This window comes from Poromitra crassiceps (genome assembly GCF_964638095.1).
Source record: "Poromitra crassiceps genome assembly, chromosome: 1".
Classification (NCBI taxonomy): Eukaryota; Metazoa; Chordata; class Actinopteri; order Beryciformes; family Melamphaidae; genus Poromitra; species Poromitra crassiceps.
In genome coordinates this window covers 18,178,938-18,198,260 of record NC_139623.1, presented here as the reverse complement: position 1 = coordinate 18,198,260, position 19,323 = coordinate 18,178,938, and the positions used below count along the sequence as shown (strand labels likewise).

Below are 19,323 nucleotides of genomic sequence, written 5' to 3'. Positions count from 1 at the left end.
TGCTGCTATAACAAAAGACATTTATAAATGCAATTCTAAGCTGTGCTTAGTTTGTTTTGTTCAGATGAACCAGTAGGCTAATTATGCAGCCTACTACAGTAGCCTATATGCTTCTACTTCACTATACAGTATGGTTGAGCATGCACACCCTTGAGGTTATTCTGAAGAATATTGTGGACAGTATTTGTCATTGTTCCAATAATAATAAACAAACATATCCGCATAAAGCAAGCATATTCGTCTACTCCCATGTTGATAAGAGTATTAAAAACTTAAAAAATATCGGTTTAAGGTAGATTTAGAACAGATTAAAAAGAATGCGATTAATTTGCGATTAATCGCGATTAACTATGGACAATCATGCGATTAATCGCGATTAAATATTTTAATCGATTGACAGCCCTAGTTAATAATTAACGTCATTATCGATATCAGATTCTTCATCGTCAATAACGTAACGCTAAACATCACTGACACTGACATTACTCGGTGTTGACGTTTCAGCTAGAAGTGCCTTGTTGTTCGACTTGTCTTGTTTGTTTTTTCTGAGTGGGTCCCCCTTCTGAGGACTAGTTTTCCTTTTAGCCAGCGATCTATCATGTTTGCAAGCAGCGGCTGTCTGTATCCACCGAGAAATCAGCAGAGGAGCATTGATGTCAAGAGAGGACTGAGAGACGCAATACTTTTTTTCCTATTTTCCCCATGATGGCGAAGGCTAGGCGAAGACATGACCCGCCCCTCTCTGCCTCTGATTGGCCTAGTGTCAAACGTTCATGGAATCACATTCGCTTGGCTATCCTGTACCTCTTTCTACAGTCTGTGCTCAGTGGGTCAGACAGACAGCCGTTTCGCTTGCATAGATCGGTCTGTGCAAACCATTGCGGGATTACTCCCCCTTTATAAATTGAAAATATGCGGGAATTCGGTAAAATGTGCGGGATTCCCGCAATCCCGCGCCGAATTTTGAGCCCTGCTCTTTATATTCAACTGGCCATTATGAGGCTTAGGGAATGTTTTCAAGTGGACTGGTGCATTCTTCTGTTGTGCAAAGCTCTGGAAATTGCTTTTGGTCTGGGAGAGGCGATGGATGGCTTGCCACACTCTTCCTGCTATTGTGCTCTTAAACTAAGGAATACATACACCAACACTTTTTGGGAGAATGGCCCTTTGGTCAGTTTACCTGTTAAGTGATGAAAACAGAGACACCAAAATCATCCCTGTGTCAACGGCAGATTGCTTGTGAACAGTTTAGCATACACTATGTTGAAGAAGTCGTAGTTGCTCGCCTGAAATCATTCCGAAAACAAACCTGGGGACATCAGCTGTATTGAGTTAATATATTTAAGCAATAGTTCACGACAGGCCGTGGTATATGCTTATTATACCACACTTGAAGGTCGCGCTTCAAAAACACCCTTAGGTGTGGTATAATAAGCATAGCCTATATCAAGGCCTGAAGTTAATTGCTTTTATAAAACGGTTACCAAGTATGGTAAAAAGAAAGGAATAAACAACTCCAATTTAATTGGCTGTTATTCATAAATCATACTCTTCCGCATAATAAAATAGTCCCTCCTACCTCCCTGAACCGACGCAGTTGCTGAACGTAACGTCAGCTAGAGAGGCTTGGTGATAAACAGCTAACGTTAGCTAGCAGCTAATGTTTGGGCTAATGTTAGGTTAACGTTAGGTCCGAGGCTAGGTGGCTTTTTTCTGGAGATAACGGGCCCTATTCTCCCACAGGCCATCGGCGCTATTACGGGCCTTAACCGCAAAAAAACGTGCCTTGCGCCTGTTTCGGGAAAATAGCAATAGGCTTTAGGCTGCCAAATGCGCTTTAGGCCGAATGGGCGTGGCGGAGTCCCTGAATGCGCCAAAGTGGGCGTGTCGGCGCTAAATACCGGCGTACTGCTATCTTCCAGCCATCTTCCGACCTGGCCTACTTTTAGCGCTTTGCGCTTTTGAAAAGCAGGCCTAAAGCAGGATTCTGTGCACCGGGGACAGGAAAGTGAATGGAGAATACAATATATAGAAAAAAATACTTTAGAATACAATAGAATATAAGATTGCAACCCTTCTCAGGCTTTGGGTGAAGCTGTAATGCAGTTTCATAAATTTAGTTTAGGCTATCATAATAATCCCCATTTATGTGTAATATAGCTCTACGTTTTATTACCCCCCCCCCCCCCCCCCGAAATTAGCTAGGCTACTAATATTACTAATATTCCTAATTAATATGTATTATTATTTCATTCAGATAATTGACATTATAGGCATGTATATCGTTTAATGTGAGAGAAAGGGAGAGAGAAAGAAAGAGAGAAAGAGAGAAACTGGATAAACTGTTGTGTAGCGCTTCTTCAAACTAGAGATGCTGCGATCAAGATTTTTCAATTCCGATCCGATTTCGATATTTTAGCTCAAAACCGATCCGATTCCGATCAAATTTCGATACCCGATTCGATACCGATTTCGATCCGATACCGATACAGCACATATTTAAGTCTCTCTATGCTGTCTGATAGCTAGCAGGCAACAAACATTTTTAGGGTTAGGTATGTATGTGTGTGCTTTGGTAATATAGTATGTAAACAATTTAGTTCATCTAATTCATTTGATGTAAAACTAAAACATAACAATCAAATTAGGGCTGGGCGATATGGCCTCTAAAGAATATTGCAATGTTTTTCGGCTATATCGCGATACACGATATATATCTCGATATTTTTGAAATCTCTCATAAATGCTCAATTTAACCCTTCAGGGTTCATACACATTTTGACCAATGGATTTCCATGACTTTATCATAAGTTCTTAACCTGTATTTTATGCACACCTGGGGTAAAAAAGAAGAAGAAAGAAAGGGCAAATGTTGTGAGCAAAGATGGATTTAATATTCCATAGCTCTGACCTAAGCAAATCTGACATCACTATTGTGATATATTTTTTTTAGTAAAGTGTATCACTCAATAGTCATTACAAAAAATAATGGCTTTTATAGAACCGAAAGCCTAGCTGCTTAGTCTGCAGATAAAACATAAAAAAATACATTTAGACTCTTATTGGCATGACGGCAACATATAAGCGGTCTGAATTTTGCATGGGGCCAGTTCTATAGTGAGGCATGGAAAGCCTCACTATACGCCATCTGTGTCGTTTCACTTTTGACTGAAAAATGATGCCTGTAGTCTAGATTAAAGAAAATACATGTATGTGATGTTGACAATTATGTAGGCTATGTGCGCATTCGTTTTCCTTATAGATCATGAGTGCTCCGCAGCTAGCTACGTTAGCTTGCATGTAACGTTAACGTTAGTTGATTTTGGAGACACAAACCCTGGACGTTACATTTTGAGTAGGCTAATGCATGAGGTTCTCTATGGTTTACGCCAGCTCTGGGAGTATGAAATGCTTTAAATGCGGGGGTTTTGGTCACAACAAGCTTGTGGAGCGCTTCCCTGCAACTAGATAGCCTAACCAGCTAGCTAACGTTAGCCCCGTTAGCCATCATCACAACAACTAACGTTAACGCCAAAACAAATCCGCTGCCTCATCCCCACGTTTGGTTTAGCGTAACGCCAGCTCAGACTTTCCCCTAATCTCAGAAACCTTGCGGGACATGTCTTGCAAATTGCAATAGTGGTTGTTTCTGTCAGCCACACTGGGGACAGCCATGTTTTGCCAGTCTATGGTGCGGACGCGTGATTTCGAATCGCACATAGGTTAAGGACGGGTGTGTCTGACGTTTTGGCCCTGGCCTCTGTGTGCTGCTGCTGCTGCTGCTGCTGCATGCTGGATAGAAATCCTGGAGCGGAGTCATGGAATGGAGTGCTTATATCGGAGCCTTGGATCGGTCATTTTCGCTGGAATCCGATCCGATCCGATCCATGTTTTTTGGCTGATATCGCGCCGATATCCGATCACATGATCGGATCGCAGCATCTCTACTTCAAACCCCACTCTTCATTACAGCTATTCATTACAGAATTGTCTTTTGTATTTATTTTTTCTGTGTGCAAAGCATAGTAGTTAGAATTATTTCCAAATGTTTCCCCCGTCTGTGGCAGCGGCGCTGTCCGAGGTGCTGAACAAGCCGCAGCGCATATCGGCCCTCCCGGCGGGAGTAATTCCCCTCCCCAAACAGTGCGCGATGGTACATTTGAACCTGGATGGATAGATGAATAAACGACTTAAGTAAAGAGTTGTTTTGTAGCTATTCAAAATGAATGGTGGACAGATATATCACCTGAGTCGCCAGCACCATCTTCTCCTCTGCTGTGAATTTAGTGGAGCGGTTTTGGTCTGCCATATTGACCACACTGCGCCAGCTGCTGCCAATCTGGCTATTAAAGCCACTCTGATTGATTACTGAAGATTTTATTGAGAATTAACATATTTGTCAGTGCCTGTGGGCAGGGGGTGGGGGGGGGAGGCATATATAGGCCAAATAAAATACAATTACTCAATAATAAAATCCTGTAAATAAAATAGAATAAAGTAATCAGATCCAGTAAAAGTGATAGGTGTCATTCAGAGGATGTTGCATCGTGCAGTGGGGGAGAAGAGATAAAACGATATCATTCTGCCCAAACTTTCATCTAATCTCATGACATCCAGCCATAGGCTATATAATTTTCTATCCGATGCATTTAGAACATTATTTTCACTTTGATCTTGCTATAGTGTAGCGTATTTACATGCTTGCAGTATTGAAACTGCAGTTAGATTGGTTTGAGAAGCATAATAATATGGAATAATAGCCTATATATGGAGATAGACAGACCGGATGAAGGGAGGGGGGGGCGGCGGAGCCCTTGTCTTTGTCTGGTTTTACCGGATTTGTCCAGGAATTGGAGCTTAAAAGGCAAGCGTGTGTCTCTTCCCTGCAATTCTCCAATGAGCGGACAATGCATAATTTTACGCTTAAAAGGCGTGGTTATAATGGTTGAGGCTGAGTTTAGCGCCGATACCAAGATATCAAGTGCGCCTTTCCACGCCCACTGCTTTGCGCTGCGGCTGGCGCTCGGCCTAGAAACTGCGCCGCTGCAACGATAGAGCCCAACGTGTCTGGTAGGCACTGCTCAATCCAGTCATCCAAAGATAAGCCACCCCGGAGGTTGAAGTTAACCTTATATAGCATGGAAAAAGCTCTATGAAAAAGCTGCCTTCACTCTTATTCAAATTATTAAATTAACTATAACTGAAATAACTCAAATAAATCACTCCCCTCAAACTGTTGAGCCCCCCTGGGGAGGCCCACCTCCCACTTTGGATACCTCTGAGCTGGACCTCTTGATTGTTACAGTGTTCAGGCTAAAATTAGATTAGAGTAGAGTAGGACAGGGCAGACTAGGCTGTAGATTAGCTAGATTCCTTGTGTGCTAGTTAGTTCCGGCTAATGGCTAGAGTAGTCAGATTGTCTGAGCTGCTGCTCGTTTGGCCTGGCCGCTCTGCTGTCGGTTCCAGTGTGCCGCTGTTACCTCGGCCGCTGCGGCGGCATGGCCAGGCGGATTGAGTAGCTGCTGTATACTGGGCAATAAATGTCAATTCGTTTCTTGTCTATTCAGTGGCTCATTTTGCCTGGTAAGTATAACATATAATAGGGCTGTGAATCTTCACTGGCCTCACGATTTGATTACGATTAATCTGTCAATGATTCGATTCGATTCCATGATGCATCACGATGCATCTCGATACAGCTCAAAGTATTGCAGCTCCAAGTATCACATCCTCAATTTTCTATATTATTACTGTACATTGCTACTTTTTCATCAATTAATACAAACAATCAGATAAATATCAACTCCCTTTTTTACTTAACTCATTGAGTGCCAATGACGTCGATCGACGTCAAAGTAAATAGTGACGTAGAGTGCCAATGACGTCGATCGACGTCAAATGCGTTTTTTGACGGTGGGACGTGGATCAAAGCCTCCTGCATCTCCTGTACAAATATTGTAGCTATTGAAGGTGTATAACCTATTTTACGGACTCATTAGGTGGCGACAGTGTTCTCCAGATTAGAGAAAGGTCAGGAAAACAGCAGGAAAAAGCCCCGTGATGAAAGAGAAACCGCTCATGCTGCAGCCAGAGCAATATAGATTGCTCAGTCAATGCTCAGTCAGCAGTCAATCCGCTCCCACAACTGAGCCCCTCTGCCTCTGTCTGTCTGTCTGTATAGTTTCTCCACACGATTAGCCGCCAGAAAAGCAGCACCCGACACTGAAAAGCCAAACCATTCTCAGCAGTCCGGTTTGGCTTTTCCGTGTCGCGCTGGGAGCCGGCGCACAAAAACGGAGCACTCCGAAAATAGACGCTGGGTGCGTGAGGCTGTGTGTTAGTGTGGGGAGGAGTTTGCAGCTGAGGGGGGGGAGAGGGGGGTGGGGCACGCAGGGCACCACACAACTACACCACGTCACTACATCAGAAAATATTAGCTAGAGTCAGTGAATGTGCTTGAAATGCTTAATTTCACAAAAGGCTGAATAACTCAGCTTCTAATTTGAAACGCCTGAAAACGCTGAAAACAACCTATCTTCTCCGGCTCATAACTAAAGAACGGAAAATGCTATCAATAAACTTTTTTTTGCTGATGATACAATAGAGTCTCCTTGTTCTTTGTGCGTGTTCGGTGTTTACATAGTAATATCACACAATATTCTGTGGGCCTCGAGAAATCACTGAAAACGCTCTGAAACTCTGGCACTGGGAGCGTCCGTTCTCCAAAAGTGGCTGGCACTCAATGAGTTAAAAAGTGCTTTAAAATCTGAATGTCAACATAAATGTAAACATAGATGTTTCAGCGATTATCTGTCAACGATCCGATTCGATGCATCGCGATCGATTAAACAATACATTTTGACACCCCTAATACATAACTTGATTGCTACATTTTTCTGTCCCTCATGACCGTCTCGCCCAGCCCCAGTATATCCTGTCTGTTCTGCTCTCTCTCCTCTTCCCCTTCCCCTGCTCTCTTCCTACCTCTCTCCCTCCCCACCTCCTTCCTTTCCCTGCTCTCTCCTCCCCCACATTCCCTCCCCCTTTCTCACCTTTTCGGTCTCTCTCTATCATATGATTATTCAATCATGTTATTATTTTTATTACTGTAATTGTTATTGTTGTGTCAGCTAGATTTAGCTAGACATATTCTCTGTGAAGCCCTCTGATACATCCTTGTGAATTAGGGCTATACAAATAAACTTGACTTGACTTGACTTAACTTAACCTTAAATGTTTTCATTTCGGTAGGCAGCTAGCGAATGTTAGCTAGCTCAGCTGTAGCATACTAATGACGTTACTAGCAGGAGACGACAGTAATACTCTGGGTATTATGGTGACGCAGGTTGGCTTAGGAGCGCAATATTCTTTTCCCAGGATGGCGAAGGCGGCGGGTGCCTTCATGGATGCCTTCGCTATCCTGGGAAAAAATATCGCCTACAGTTTGCGAGGCTAGCATGCTAGCTAGCTGAGTATATTTAGAAACCATTACTGCCGGCTGCATGTATGTATGTATGTATTGTTTGTGTGTAATTGTATTGTATGTAGGTATGTCCACGTATGTCCTGTTTGTTTTGGGGACTACGGATGGAAATTAGCCTCGTGCCATGTGCAACGTGTTCGAGCCTCGTGCTCGAGTCTCGTGCTAAATCCGGCAATTTTTACACTCTGATTATGTTCTTTGTGTCCATTAATTTTGCACTGTCCCGTCTAAATAAACAAATCAAATCAAGCTAGCTACCATTTGTTTTCTCAGAGACGGACTGTTTCGGGGATGTGGCTCTAGCTGTGGTATACGCTAAATATACACGAACCCGGTGAAGTCCCGGATGTAAACAAGCCGCCCTTACTGCGGTGGCTTACTGTGGTGGCTCCTGGGGGATTACAATACGCGGCGCGCGCGTTTGAATGCAGGCTGTCCTCGAGTGTATATTTTTCCTGATATGTTTCTACGTTTACATTTTTATTCAACGTTACTTTTGACAACGATGTCTAGGAAATCGGGAAGAAGCTGTGCAGTTCTCAGCTGCTCCAACAGTAGTGGCAAACTTCAGCTTTGGAAGAGAATCGAATGTGAAATACACAAGCCTTTACTACATGAAGAGTGCCCCTGTCTGAAACCATACATAAACATACAAATATAGATTCCCTGGACGTGCAGAGGACCGAGCTGTTCGCCAGAGGTGGATTAAGAATATTAACAGAAAGGACTTTGTTCCCAATAACAACAGATCGGTAGGATTTGGTTAACTGTCGTAAATCTCTAACGTTATTTCACCTCATAATGAGTAGCATGCAGCTGCCTAGCCTATTCACCTTATGTAGCCACGCCCATTTGACCCGGTTGTGTGGCCGTATCAAAACTTCCGGCTAAAAATAATAATGAAATAAAATAAAAAATGGCTGCTCCAATATAATCTAACTCTGAATTAACTAATAATTTAGCCAATTGTATGTAACATACTAAATAAAAGCAAACGGCAATGTCTAAGAATGCAACGCCATGTAACTGGCTTGTTAAGTCTCGCATTCCAGGGAATTACGTTAACGTCTGCGGGTCTTATTGACGTTAGTGGCTCGCGCTGCCTGGGAGGAGAGACAACTATCTGAAGCTTTCTTTGTTGGAGTCCAGGTATGTTTTACAAGAAAGTGCTCGTCATTGTCGACGATAACGTTATCTGACCTGGCTAACAGTGGATACTCGCTTGCTTGCTGTGTACCGGCTCAAAGTAGTAGGCTACGTTCTTTATTTTACCCCTTCACTGTCCGCTCCAAAAACAACTCTCTTATTTTGCGCAGTGACCGCCGGAAGTGTTAAAAGGACCCGGAAGAATTTGGCCCACTGTAAGGTCTGAACATAAGGTGAATAAGCTAACACTGATTATGACATGGGTTATGTCAACATTATGATGGTTGTTGATGGACTGTGAATATCGGACAGGTCCTTTCAGAATGATGTGTTCATCATCTGGTAGAGTGTGCAATATTTGGCCAATCCATCCCGAGCTCAGGTAATTTTGACCCTCTATGAGAGACCTGTAGTTGGCATTCTGTTGCTCATCACAAGCCAGGCGATTAATAAAATACTATACCTATAAAAAACACAAATTTGTATTTTTATTTTATTTTTTACTAATGTAATTGGTGTGCAATGATTATATGCAACTTGATTGTTTATGCTAGCTAGCTAGTTACAGTAACGTTATTAACATTAGCATGTTTACACAATAACGTCACTTGAAATGCGGCTTGTTAAGTGGTCTTTTTTCCGCTATTTACAATTTGAATAATTACTATCCCCATCCATAATAAAATAGTACCTTCATCAGTAACTGGGGGCCACTGTCTCACGTCATCAATCCAGGTCATTTGGCATAGCGTTACTGCAGTCTGCAACAGCCAGCAGCACAGTCTATCTGCCACTGCAGTAATGGCGGCGCCACTAGATGGCGGACTACAGAAATTGGCCGGCGGATTCGTGTATACCACAGCTGTGAACCAATCAGATTGCTTGATTTGCGAGAGCCGTTTTATAAACATTTTTGAAATATAAGAATCCACAGAACATAGAGTTTTCGAATAACTTTTTACTACTAAAAGGCAGTTTGTATAATGCTAGTGGCCTACTATCACTTAAAATAATGTATGTAAAGTATTAGCATTGAGCCTACTATCACTCAAAATCAAATTTTTTGTTTGTTTGTTTGTTACGTATAACGTTGATTACCAATAATCGGTTAGGATTAAACGTTTAGATTAAACAGTTAAAATTGTGCCATCGCATCCGGTTAGTCCAACTGCGTAAACCATTAAACCAAAGTAGAGAGCTAATTGAAGAAATGCCTCCACCATTTGATACGAATGCAACCAAATAGAGCCACTTTCAGACATGAACTCCGGGTCAGGTCAGGGTTGCTTGCCCTGAGCCTGACCGGGGGATACGTGAAGTGTACCCTTTCATACATGAGGCATGTTGCTTTCATATTTCATGTGTTGCACCTCTGGGTGTAAAGTAGAGAGGGGGCGGGGGTGAGGGGAATTTGGGCATGACCACACAATGGGGAGTTGTGAAAACTAACCACACAGCTGTACTTCACTGTCTGAGCATAGCCTTAAGTGAATCGCATTGACATTCAACAAACTATCACGACATGCAGAGTCTGAAAACAAGTTGCTAAAAATACATAATGGGCGATAACTGCCTAACGTTCACGGCGTATAATCGTTTGTTTGTTATGTCCTGTACACTGTACGGTCCGATCGTCAAGCCATGACCTGAGTGCTCAAACTGCATGTGGAAAATAGAAGATAAAACAGATCGTCTGCCCCTGCGGGCCATTCTGGCTGTTGCTTCTGGGACGTGATTGACTTTTGTAAGGCATTTCACAGCAGTTCACCGAGTCATGCTCATGTCTACTGCCGAGCGAGGGGACCGCAGTGCTGCCAAAGCAAGACATCTCAGGAGAGTCTGTGAGCATACATAACCAACACCCCCCCCCCCCCACACACACACACACACACGCACCACACACACCGCACACACACACACACACACACACCAATCACATGCACACACACACACAACTCCTGTCAACACATATGCCTCCAAGGCTTATCTCTCAAAAACACAGCCTGGTCTGTCATGTGGGTCACACCAACTATTTAATGTGGTATCGCTGGCAGGGATGTGGCCCTCTGTGCCCACTACGAGCAGCGCTTAATTGATGTGGCAGAGATCTGGATATCCAATTGGTTTTGATTAGCCCCTTCGCGGGGGAGCTGGGACACTCGGTGGGTGATGCACTTTTCCATTTCAATTAAAATCAAGGTTGAGTCACATTGAATGAGAAAAAGCTGCTGTTATGCAGATGAGCCAGCAGGTCCCTGGCTAGGATTGAGATGTCCCTGTGTGATGTGGTACATAAGGGAGAAGGCTGCCACTACCCACCCCCAAGAGAGGAAAACTGCATACTGGATCAAGTCTCACGGGACCAGGAAGAACCAATTTGGGGCAGTGCTGCCTCTTTTAAATCACAAACAACGGGAAGAGAGAGACTTCCTTTCTCTAGCATTTGACACAGCGAGAGGGGTGAGTCACATTTCCCAACCGCCGGTCCTTCAAAGACAGTCAAATCAAACAAAACTGTTGCGGCTTCCCAATATACTGCATTTCATTCTGATCACAGCACCAGGAGGGATAACTCTTTACCTCAGAGTATGACTCATCCTATAATAAGAATGTGAAGTGTGTGTGTGTGTGTGTGTGTGTGTGTGTGTGTGTGTGTGTGTGTGTGTGTGTGTGTGTGTGTGTGGGTGGGTGTGTGTGTGTGTGTGTGTGTGTGTGTGTGTGTGTGTGTGTGTGTGTGTGTGTGTGTGTGTGAGTGAGCAGAATTGTGCACCACAGCTGTGCCATTTTACATGCAATCGAGTCTTTCAGGAAGTGTAAAGAGCACCCCTGCAGGTGACCTAACAGAGCTGGATTTTTGAATTAGGTAATTAGGGCCGACTAAATGGGCAAAAATGGCTAATTAGTGGCCAAAATGCCTCAACACAAGTTCAGCACCATGAACACATTCCCCCTGCTCCCTCCCCACCTCCTCCCTTTCCTGTTCTCCTCCCCCACTATTCTAAAGCATGGCACCCATTCTACCCTAAAGTATGGTGCCCATTCTATACTATATTTCTATATTTTTTCAATGTATTGTTATTACTACTGTAATTGCTACTGTTGTGTCAGCTAGAATTAGCTAGACATCTTTTCTGTGAAGTCCTCATGCTTGTGAATTAGGGCTATACAAATAAACTTGACTTGACTTGACTTGAGAGCTCGAGAGTGGAGCAGCACACAGGTGAGCTGAGTTGTAATCAGCCACTGAAGAGGACTATGAAGTGAACCCCCTCTGGGGAGAGAGAGGAGAGGCTGCATGCCAACTCTGTGAGCGAGGCCTGACTAAATGGCCAGTCACACAGGGACGGGTATTCCGCTAGTATGTATGAGGTCAAGAATCATGACATCGTCGTCTCCACATGCGGGTTAAAATTTCACTCACCCTTCAAAATGAAATTAAGTCCTAAAAATAGACAAGTTGGGCAGGAGAGTCAGGAGAAACTGGTCATACATTTCAGTTCATCATTCATAGTGTTATAGGCTTGTTACCTTGCAAGCTGTTACGCTTGCAAGACTGATAAGATGTGCTCACAGCTTTTATAGTGAGTCTTCATCAAGCAGCCTTGGTGTCTGCTGTCCTTCAGCAACTCTTTCAACATTTCACAATATGGGAGAATTTGTATCATCCTGAAGGAAAAATTCCACCTTCAGATTGTCTTACGCCGTCATTTATCCAACACGTCCTCATACCCAAACGACAGAATAAATAAATGTCCAATGACTTCCAAAAAGACATATGAGCAAAACGGTGCGTTCGGCGCGTTGGTTAATTTAAACACATCATGGCGGTTACGTGACTAAAACAACTTCAGTTGTGTTTAGGAAACTAAAACAACTTGGGTTAAGGTTAGGCAACTGAAATAACTTGGATTAGCTGAGCTTCCGTTGTCCTGTAATTGCCGGACTTTGACAGGTAAAATTCATCAAAGTTCGACAAATTAAAATCTCCCGGACACCAAGTCCAGCTAATTATCTCCCAACGCAATTAATTAATTGTAGGGCTGACCCCAAAAAATAAATGCTTAGAAGCCTCAAGCAATCGACGCTTTGTGTTGTTTTTTTCTTTCTTCCCCTCCTCTCCTCTCCTCTCCCCATATGCACAGCTAGCTAACGTGAGGTGTAGCTTCATGAGACAGTCTCTAGTTTTCTGGCTGGGCGGGGTCCTTCGGGCCAACACTGTTTGTAACACGGGAACTCACAGCGGCACGCGCCGTGAGCAGAAACAACAGCTAGTAGCCACACAGACGGTGAGCTGTGGTCTACGGAGCTTGTGTTGTAAACATGACACTTTGAATAATTCTTTCCAACCCAGTGTGAGTAACGGACAAGTGTTCAAGTGAATTCAAGTTGTTTAATTTGTTTATAACGTTATGAATTAGCTGTAGCCATTCACAGATACACAGCTCTCATTGACGAGCTCAGAGAGCAGAGGGAAATCCGCTAGCGTTACGCTGAGCTCAATCATTCAAGCATGAATAAATTCACATAATTTCGTGGCAAATAATATCCTCACGTCAGACTGAGAGCACAGAGCAGTTGGATGAAAATCGACCATCAGGACAGATGAGGAGTTTACTATGAGCCGTGGAGCGGACAATGCTGAGCTAAGAGTGCTTTCAACTCTGTGAGTAGCCTACCTAGATGTTTGTTTGTCCCTCAGCGGGATCGCCACAGCCGAGAACGTGCACAGCGCTACCGGAGTTTCTCTCTTTTTGGTTTAATTTCGGCGTCCTTGTTAACAGGCGAGACCGTTCACACCAGGCGCACGCCATGCTGAAGGCACACTGAAGCTACGCTGCAGCGATAGTTTTCGGCTTCTGCTCTATTTTTCAAGTGTGCAGCCAATGCAAGTTGTGAGCGGGGGAGGGCAGGGGGAGGGCAGCTCCGAGCAAGGCTCGGAGTGTTTCTGGTGTGACTAGTTTAGCGTGTGAAGCGCTGCTTCAGCGCTGCTTCTGAATAGTGCCTGGTGTGAATCAAGATAGATAAGATACGGTAAGCCTATATCAATTGTTTTTAAGCTCAATAAACACTGATTTAATATGTGTCCGGACTTTATCCCACTTGTCTGTTAATTTTAAATCTTGCAGGACACGTTGTCCTGTTTTTCCTAGTGTAAACGCTGGGATTATGGTTTGAGTTTGAGACAAAGCATTGTAGTTTACCTTTTTATTGTACACTGTCATTGAATATTTTCTCAAATATGGTAAATTGTTGTCCAGTAATCAAATAATAATCAAATAAATGTATTCATCAATGTGATTTTACTTGCTTGCTTCACAAGGTATTCAAGGTGGAAAAATTATGATCACACTAAATGTCCAAAATCCACTATTAAGCTAACTTCACTCTGAATAACCAGATTGTTGATGTTTGATAAATGAAAAATGTTCATCTATCAAACGTCATTGTTGCTGTGCTGCTGGAAATAAATCAATGTGATGTCATGAGAAATAACAAACATACAGAAATAACAAATATACAAGACCAAACAACAAAATGGCCCAGACATTCATGGTACATGACCACACCAATAGAGAGCCGCAGGAATGAGTCCGGAAAACATCGATGCTAACACTCCCGGTTCTTCACTGTTTCCGCCTATGCGATTTTTGAATGGGTTTTTGGTGCGATGCTTCAAATAAGGTCTGTGGTTAACGCAAGCTTATTCAAACACGAACCAGTGTTCAGCAGGATAATCTTCACACACACTTTTATGAGTTTTGAAGCTTTTACGTGCCGTTAAAAGGGCGGCTAGCTAGCAAACGGCTAAATGAGACTACACTGTTGAGTCGACGGGGATATTATACGTCAATAACGTCATCACGTCAAAGGACGAACACGGAAATTCTCTTTCCCTCACCTGGTTCAGCCCGGGGTAATCAGTGCACAGCATCGCACACATCAACAACACTCCAGGTTGAGTGGTGACGTGAGGTGGAAGCCTATGCGACACTGTGTGTAGTTCTGGATTAGCTTAGCACGAGCTTTTTACTTCTAGGGCTCGCATTTACGCTTCAAAACTCATGAAAGTGGTCGTCATGTGTGAAGATGATCCCGCTGAACACTGGTTCGCGTTTGATTAAGCTTGTGTTGCCCAGAGACCTTATTTGAAGCATCGCGCCAAAAACCCATTAAAAAATCCCATAGGCAGAAACAGTGAAGAACCATGAAGTCCGAGACTTCCGCGTTCCGACTACAAAAATACGTCATCTCTGCGGCTCTCTATAGCTGTTCTATTTAACAGTGTTTAAGTCGAGCTGAAATGAAAAATTACTTTTTCTCTATTTTAGATCACATCCCTGGGTATTCAGTGCACCTATTTAATAATGTATCCCCAGAAAAATCTCAAAAATGCAATTTCCTTCGTTTTTCACGCTTTTTTTCAAAAGTTCATTTTTCAGGATTTCAATCATAATTGTAATCTACAGTATGCTGACATCAGTCAGAACTATCAAATTTCTACCTCATTTCAACCAATCATATCACGACATGACAATGTTGTTACGACTTTCAACAGGGAGACGTTTTAAGACGGACTTGTTTCCAACACGCTAATCCTCTGGTTCACTTACTTGATGAGATGGCTTGATTGAAGGTCTGTAGATAGGTTTGGCAAGGTGTATGAGTGTGGAAGTGCATGCTATTAGCTACATTAACAAAAATAAGGCTCAATGCATGCATCTAAAACATGATGTGGATTTCTTAAACGTTCAACAAAAAGCGACTTTAGTTCCAAACAAAAATACTAAAGCGTTTGCGTGCGGTTTACTTGGTACTTGCGGTTGAAAAACATTATCTGTCTGGCATCTCAAACCCAGCCAGCCGCAGGTGTCTCAAATCAAAAATCAGTCTTGCTGTCCGACGCACAGTGATTGCATCATCACGCGCCCTCAACTAAGCGCCTTGTACCGTAGTTCTTTTTATAAAACAAGCAAAATGGCTCCTACAATAGTCAATCAATCTTCATTGCGAGAATAAAATTCTGAGCAGGCAATATGGCTGCTCCGTGCCTGCATGGGCAGACATTTCTAGCCCATAAATGTTAATATATCTGGCCAATAAGTATGTAACATACAAAATGAACTCGCATTCCATGAATAACGTAACAGGCTCTTACCCCTCCTGACATTTCAAGGCGGGCAGCAGCACTCTAAGCCTCCACTTTGAAACAGCAGTTTGCGCAGAGGGCAGCAAGTTCCACCGGTTATCATTGTGCAGATCCCACTCGCGTAGGGGCAGAACACGCTGAGTGGATTTTGGGGCAGAACACACCATACAAGCGCCAGGATTGGCCAACACCAACTCCAGTCCCCAGAACTGTCAAATCAAATCATCGTCCCACCTCAACCCTCTTTCATCTCAGGCAATGTTTGTTTTCAGTCTGATACGTCACCGACCCTCTCTGAGACCCGTTTCATGTGGTCTTTAAAGTGTTTTAGGGTGGATTTTTCGTTTAGACATGGGGCTTTTATCATAACTGTTGCAACCTCATCTGACACTGTAGTCGTAGTAGTTTGTTTGTATGTATGCCCTATGTCTCTGCTGCCAAACTCCCATGGCAGTAACAGTGGCTTGGGATCAATTGGGATGTTGCATCAGGACCAAACAGCCGCTTGTTTTCTATGTTATTTTTACAGGGTCTGCCTTCCTTAGACATGTCGATGTTGCCGGTGAGGAGGATGGTGATAAGCATGCAGATGACTCAGACTTTTGACAGCTCATCCAATACGTTTATTTACAATTAATTGCTACCATAGTTAGATTGACGCTCCATCTCCATCTGACATGTTGCGTTGGCCTTTCCTCTTGATTTTTTTCCCCTTTTTTTTAGTGGAGCTGGCACTGTAATTATGCAGCATCACTGATGACTCTTGAGGTGATTGTAACATCATTAAGATGATGCTCTGGTAAATGTTTCTGCCTAATTGATTTATTTGTGGGGAAGATGGAGAGGAGCTGCTGTGGAGGTTTGCATAATCCTGTGGAGTGGTTGATGTTGAACTGAAGTGCTGAGAGGATTATACAGTATGTATAGCCTCTCAAGACCATACATCATAAAGGCTGTAATTGTGTACAATAATCAATTTGGTGTGCTCATACAGCCAGTTCCCACCTGTTGATGCATATGAAATAGATACATATTAGGATGTAACAAATGCCCTCACAGAATTGTTTGATGTTTTCAAAATCTATCAAACTCTGCTACTTTTAGCTACATTTACTTAGAGAAAAAAGTGTCTCCCTGCAGTTAATAATATTGATTATTTTCCCACGTACACTCCACATTGCATCAACAAGTCGATGTTCAAACTCTAAGTTATGACATTGTTACTGAAAACCAAAAAAAGTAAGTGTCCTTGGAAAAGCATATTATTTGAGCATAATAACAGAAATCCCCTTGTCCGTTGGCTCATTATATAACTGGCAGAGTCCGTGAGTCTGTCACTAATCGAGGACTACTTTAACACGTGAGGAGGGCACTTCTGTTCCTTTTTCATAAAATCCTGCTCGGTTGCTGGAGGTCATAGAGCAACATCTGCCAGGCAGGCCAGACCTGCCTACTCTGCTCTCTACCATCCCCCTCCAGTCCAGTTCTGGATTAGAGATACCCAGCCTAAGCCCTCCTGCATGTCACTCTGTACGGATTAACTCTTTAGACAAGCTGCACTGCTGTCAGTCACACAAACCTGCAATCACCAGCCTCTTTTGTAGAGAACACTAACAATAAAGCTCTAGAAAGTCAACCTGGACCAAACACACCAACAAACATTTCCATTGTTAAGTGCACTTAGAGCAACATGGTCAGCATGAGCTGCAGGTTGCCAAGTTCAATGTTAACACAAATGAATACAGAAATCACAATATGATGTTATGACATGGGGGGGGGCTTAGGAAACTGCTGTCGTATTAACATCTATTCAACATTAAAATGTTGTGTGCTGATTTTTCAGAGAAATCTTGCTTCATCTCTGTGACTCTCAGTTCTTAATGCTACAATAGTTATCCTGTCCCGTGTGTTATTTATTTCCATTTTAATTCATCCACTTATGGCAATCTACCTGTTAGACTAAAGGTAAGAAATTCAGACAAAGGCTTCCTACAAAGGAGCCTTCCCTCTATGACCGACCCAAGTCAATATTAAACAGATATGAACACATAGACGCACACATGCCCAATATGCTCTCATAACTGGAGATGCCAACTTCCTTGTCTAGTCACTAGCCTGTATGTGGATGTAAACAGCAAACAATGCGCCTACAGTGTAGAGTGCAAAACTGCTGCGGCTAATTCAAAGCTTCACAAAAAGAAGCCATGAATCACTCAGTCTGGTGATCGACAGTACAGACCGAGCACCCTGTAGACACTGGACATAATGACATGCATGCACACAAACAAACCATTATTTGCTCCGGCAAGATCCCACATTTCATGCTCACTATCAGAATAGAGCAGAGGAGGGAGAAGCTACTGTATAATCTTTGCAGCAGCAACAGTTGGCTTTCGGCTGAGAGGCAAAGAGTTAGCTGCATCACAGAGACACACGCGCAAGCACACACCACATGCATGCACGATTGCAGGCACACGCGCGCGCGCGCGCACACACACACACACGCCAGGCAACTCGAGAGGAAAGAGATGGACGCAGGAATAGAGGGAAGAAAAGGTGACAGATAAAGCCACAAAGCCACACTGCTGTAGGGATGCCTGGCAACCAGTGGCAAAAATGGAGACGCAGTAACAAGAGAAAGGGAGCGCGAAGGTAGGATGGAAGGAGGGACCTAAGAGGGTTATAACCACACATGTAGACACCTTGGCAAACATGATGCAAAAAGGAAAAGACTCAGTTGAGGATGGAGACAGTTGAGGATGGAGTGGAGGGGGGGTCATTACTCACTGGAGTCGTCCGAGTCGTATCCCTCCACGTCGGGCTCCTCGTCCCTCTTGGCGGCCTGCAAGGAGGCGGAGGCGCCGCCGCAAGCCCGGTCCGGGTTATCCTCATCGAGGCGGACCGGGTCACTGTCTGTGGAGGAGAGGGCAGAGCGCGGGGCGCCAGCCTGGCCCGCCTGGGGGGGCGTCGCAGGGACGAAGTTACCCCGTGGGTACCGGGGGAAGTAGTCGGAGATCTGCTTGATGGGCTGGATGGGGCCGGGGCACACATCAATGGCCATGTGCTCCTGGATGCTGATGGTGGGTTTCTCGCCTTTGCGTTGTGTCATGCATGCGGTCCAAGCCCAGACGCCCAACCCGAACCAAAAACTAAAAAAGAAAAGAAAAAATAACAAAAACAGAAAACCAGACCCCCCTTCTTCCCCCTCCTCCTTGTGTGGAAGAGGTGGCTGCGGTCCTGGGTGGCTGCTGGAGGGCAGACAGGTCCAGGTGATCTGTGGATGCCACTACACTAGTCTACATGGAGCTCTCCTCACACCCAAACCATGCTGTCTGTCTGACAGCCTCACACACACTACCTACTATCTGCCCTCCCTCTCTCTCCTCCTATAACCCCACACTCTACCCGCGTCTGCGCTGCCTCTGAGAGAGAGAGAGAGAGAAAGAGCGAGAGGGGGAGGGAGAGAGAGAGGGGGAGGGAGATAGAGAGGGGAAAGGGATTAGAGAGAAAGGAGGGAGGGACCGGTTGATGTCACTGCTTAGCAACC

General features: G+C 43.9%; 1 protein-coding gene across 1 annotated transcript in view; it reads right to left on the bottom strand.

Moving 5' to 3' along the window:
* The window catches only part of doc2b (double C2-like domains, beta), a gene marked incomplete at its 3' end in the record, with an annotated part of 377,287 nt that extends 358,396 nt beyond the window's left edge, over window positions 1-18,891 (bottom strand). The window contains exon 1 of the mRNA XM_083636172.1: window positions 18,564-18,891. Coding sequence (XP_083492298.1) covers window positions 18,564-18,885 — 322 coding nt within the window. The 5' untranslated portion in view covers window positions 18,886-18,891. The remainder of the gene's footprint in view (window positions 1-18,563) is intronic.
* Window positions 18,892-19,323: the final 432 nt, after the last annotated feature.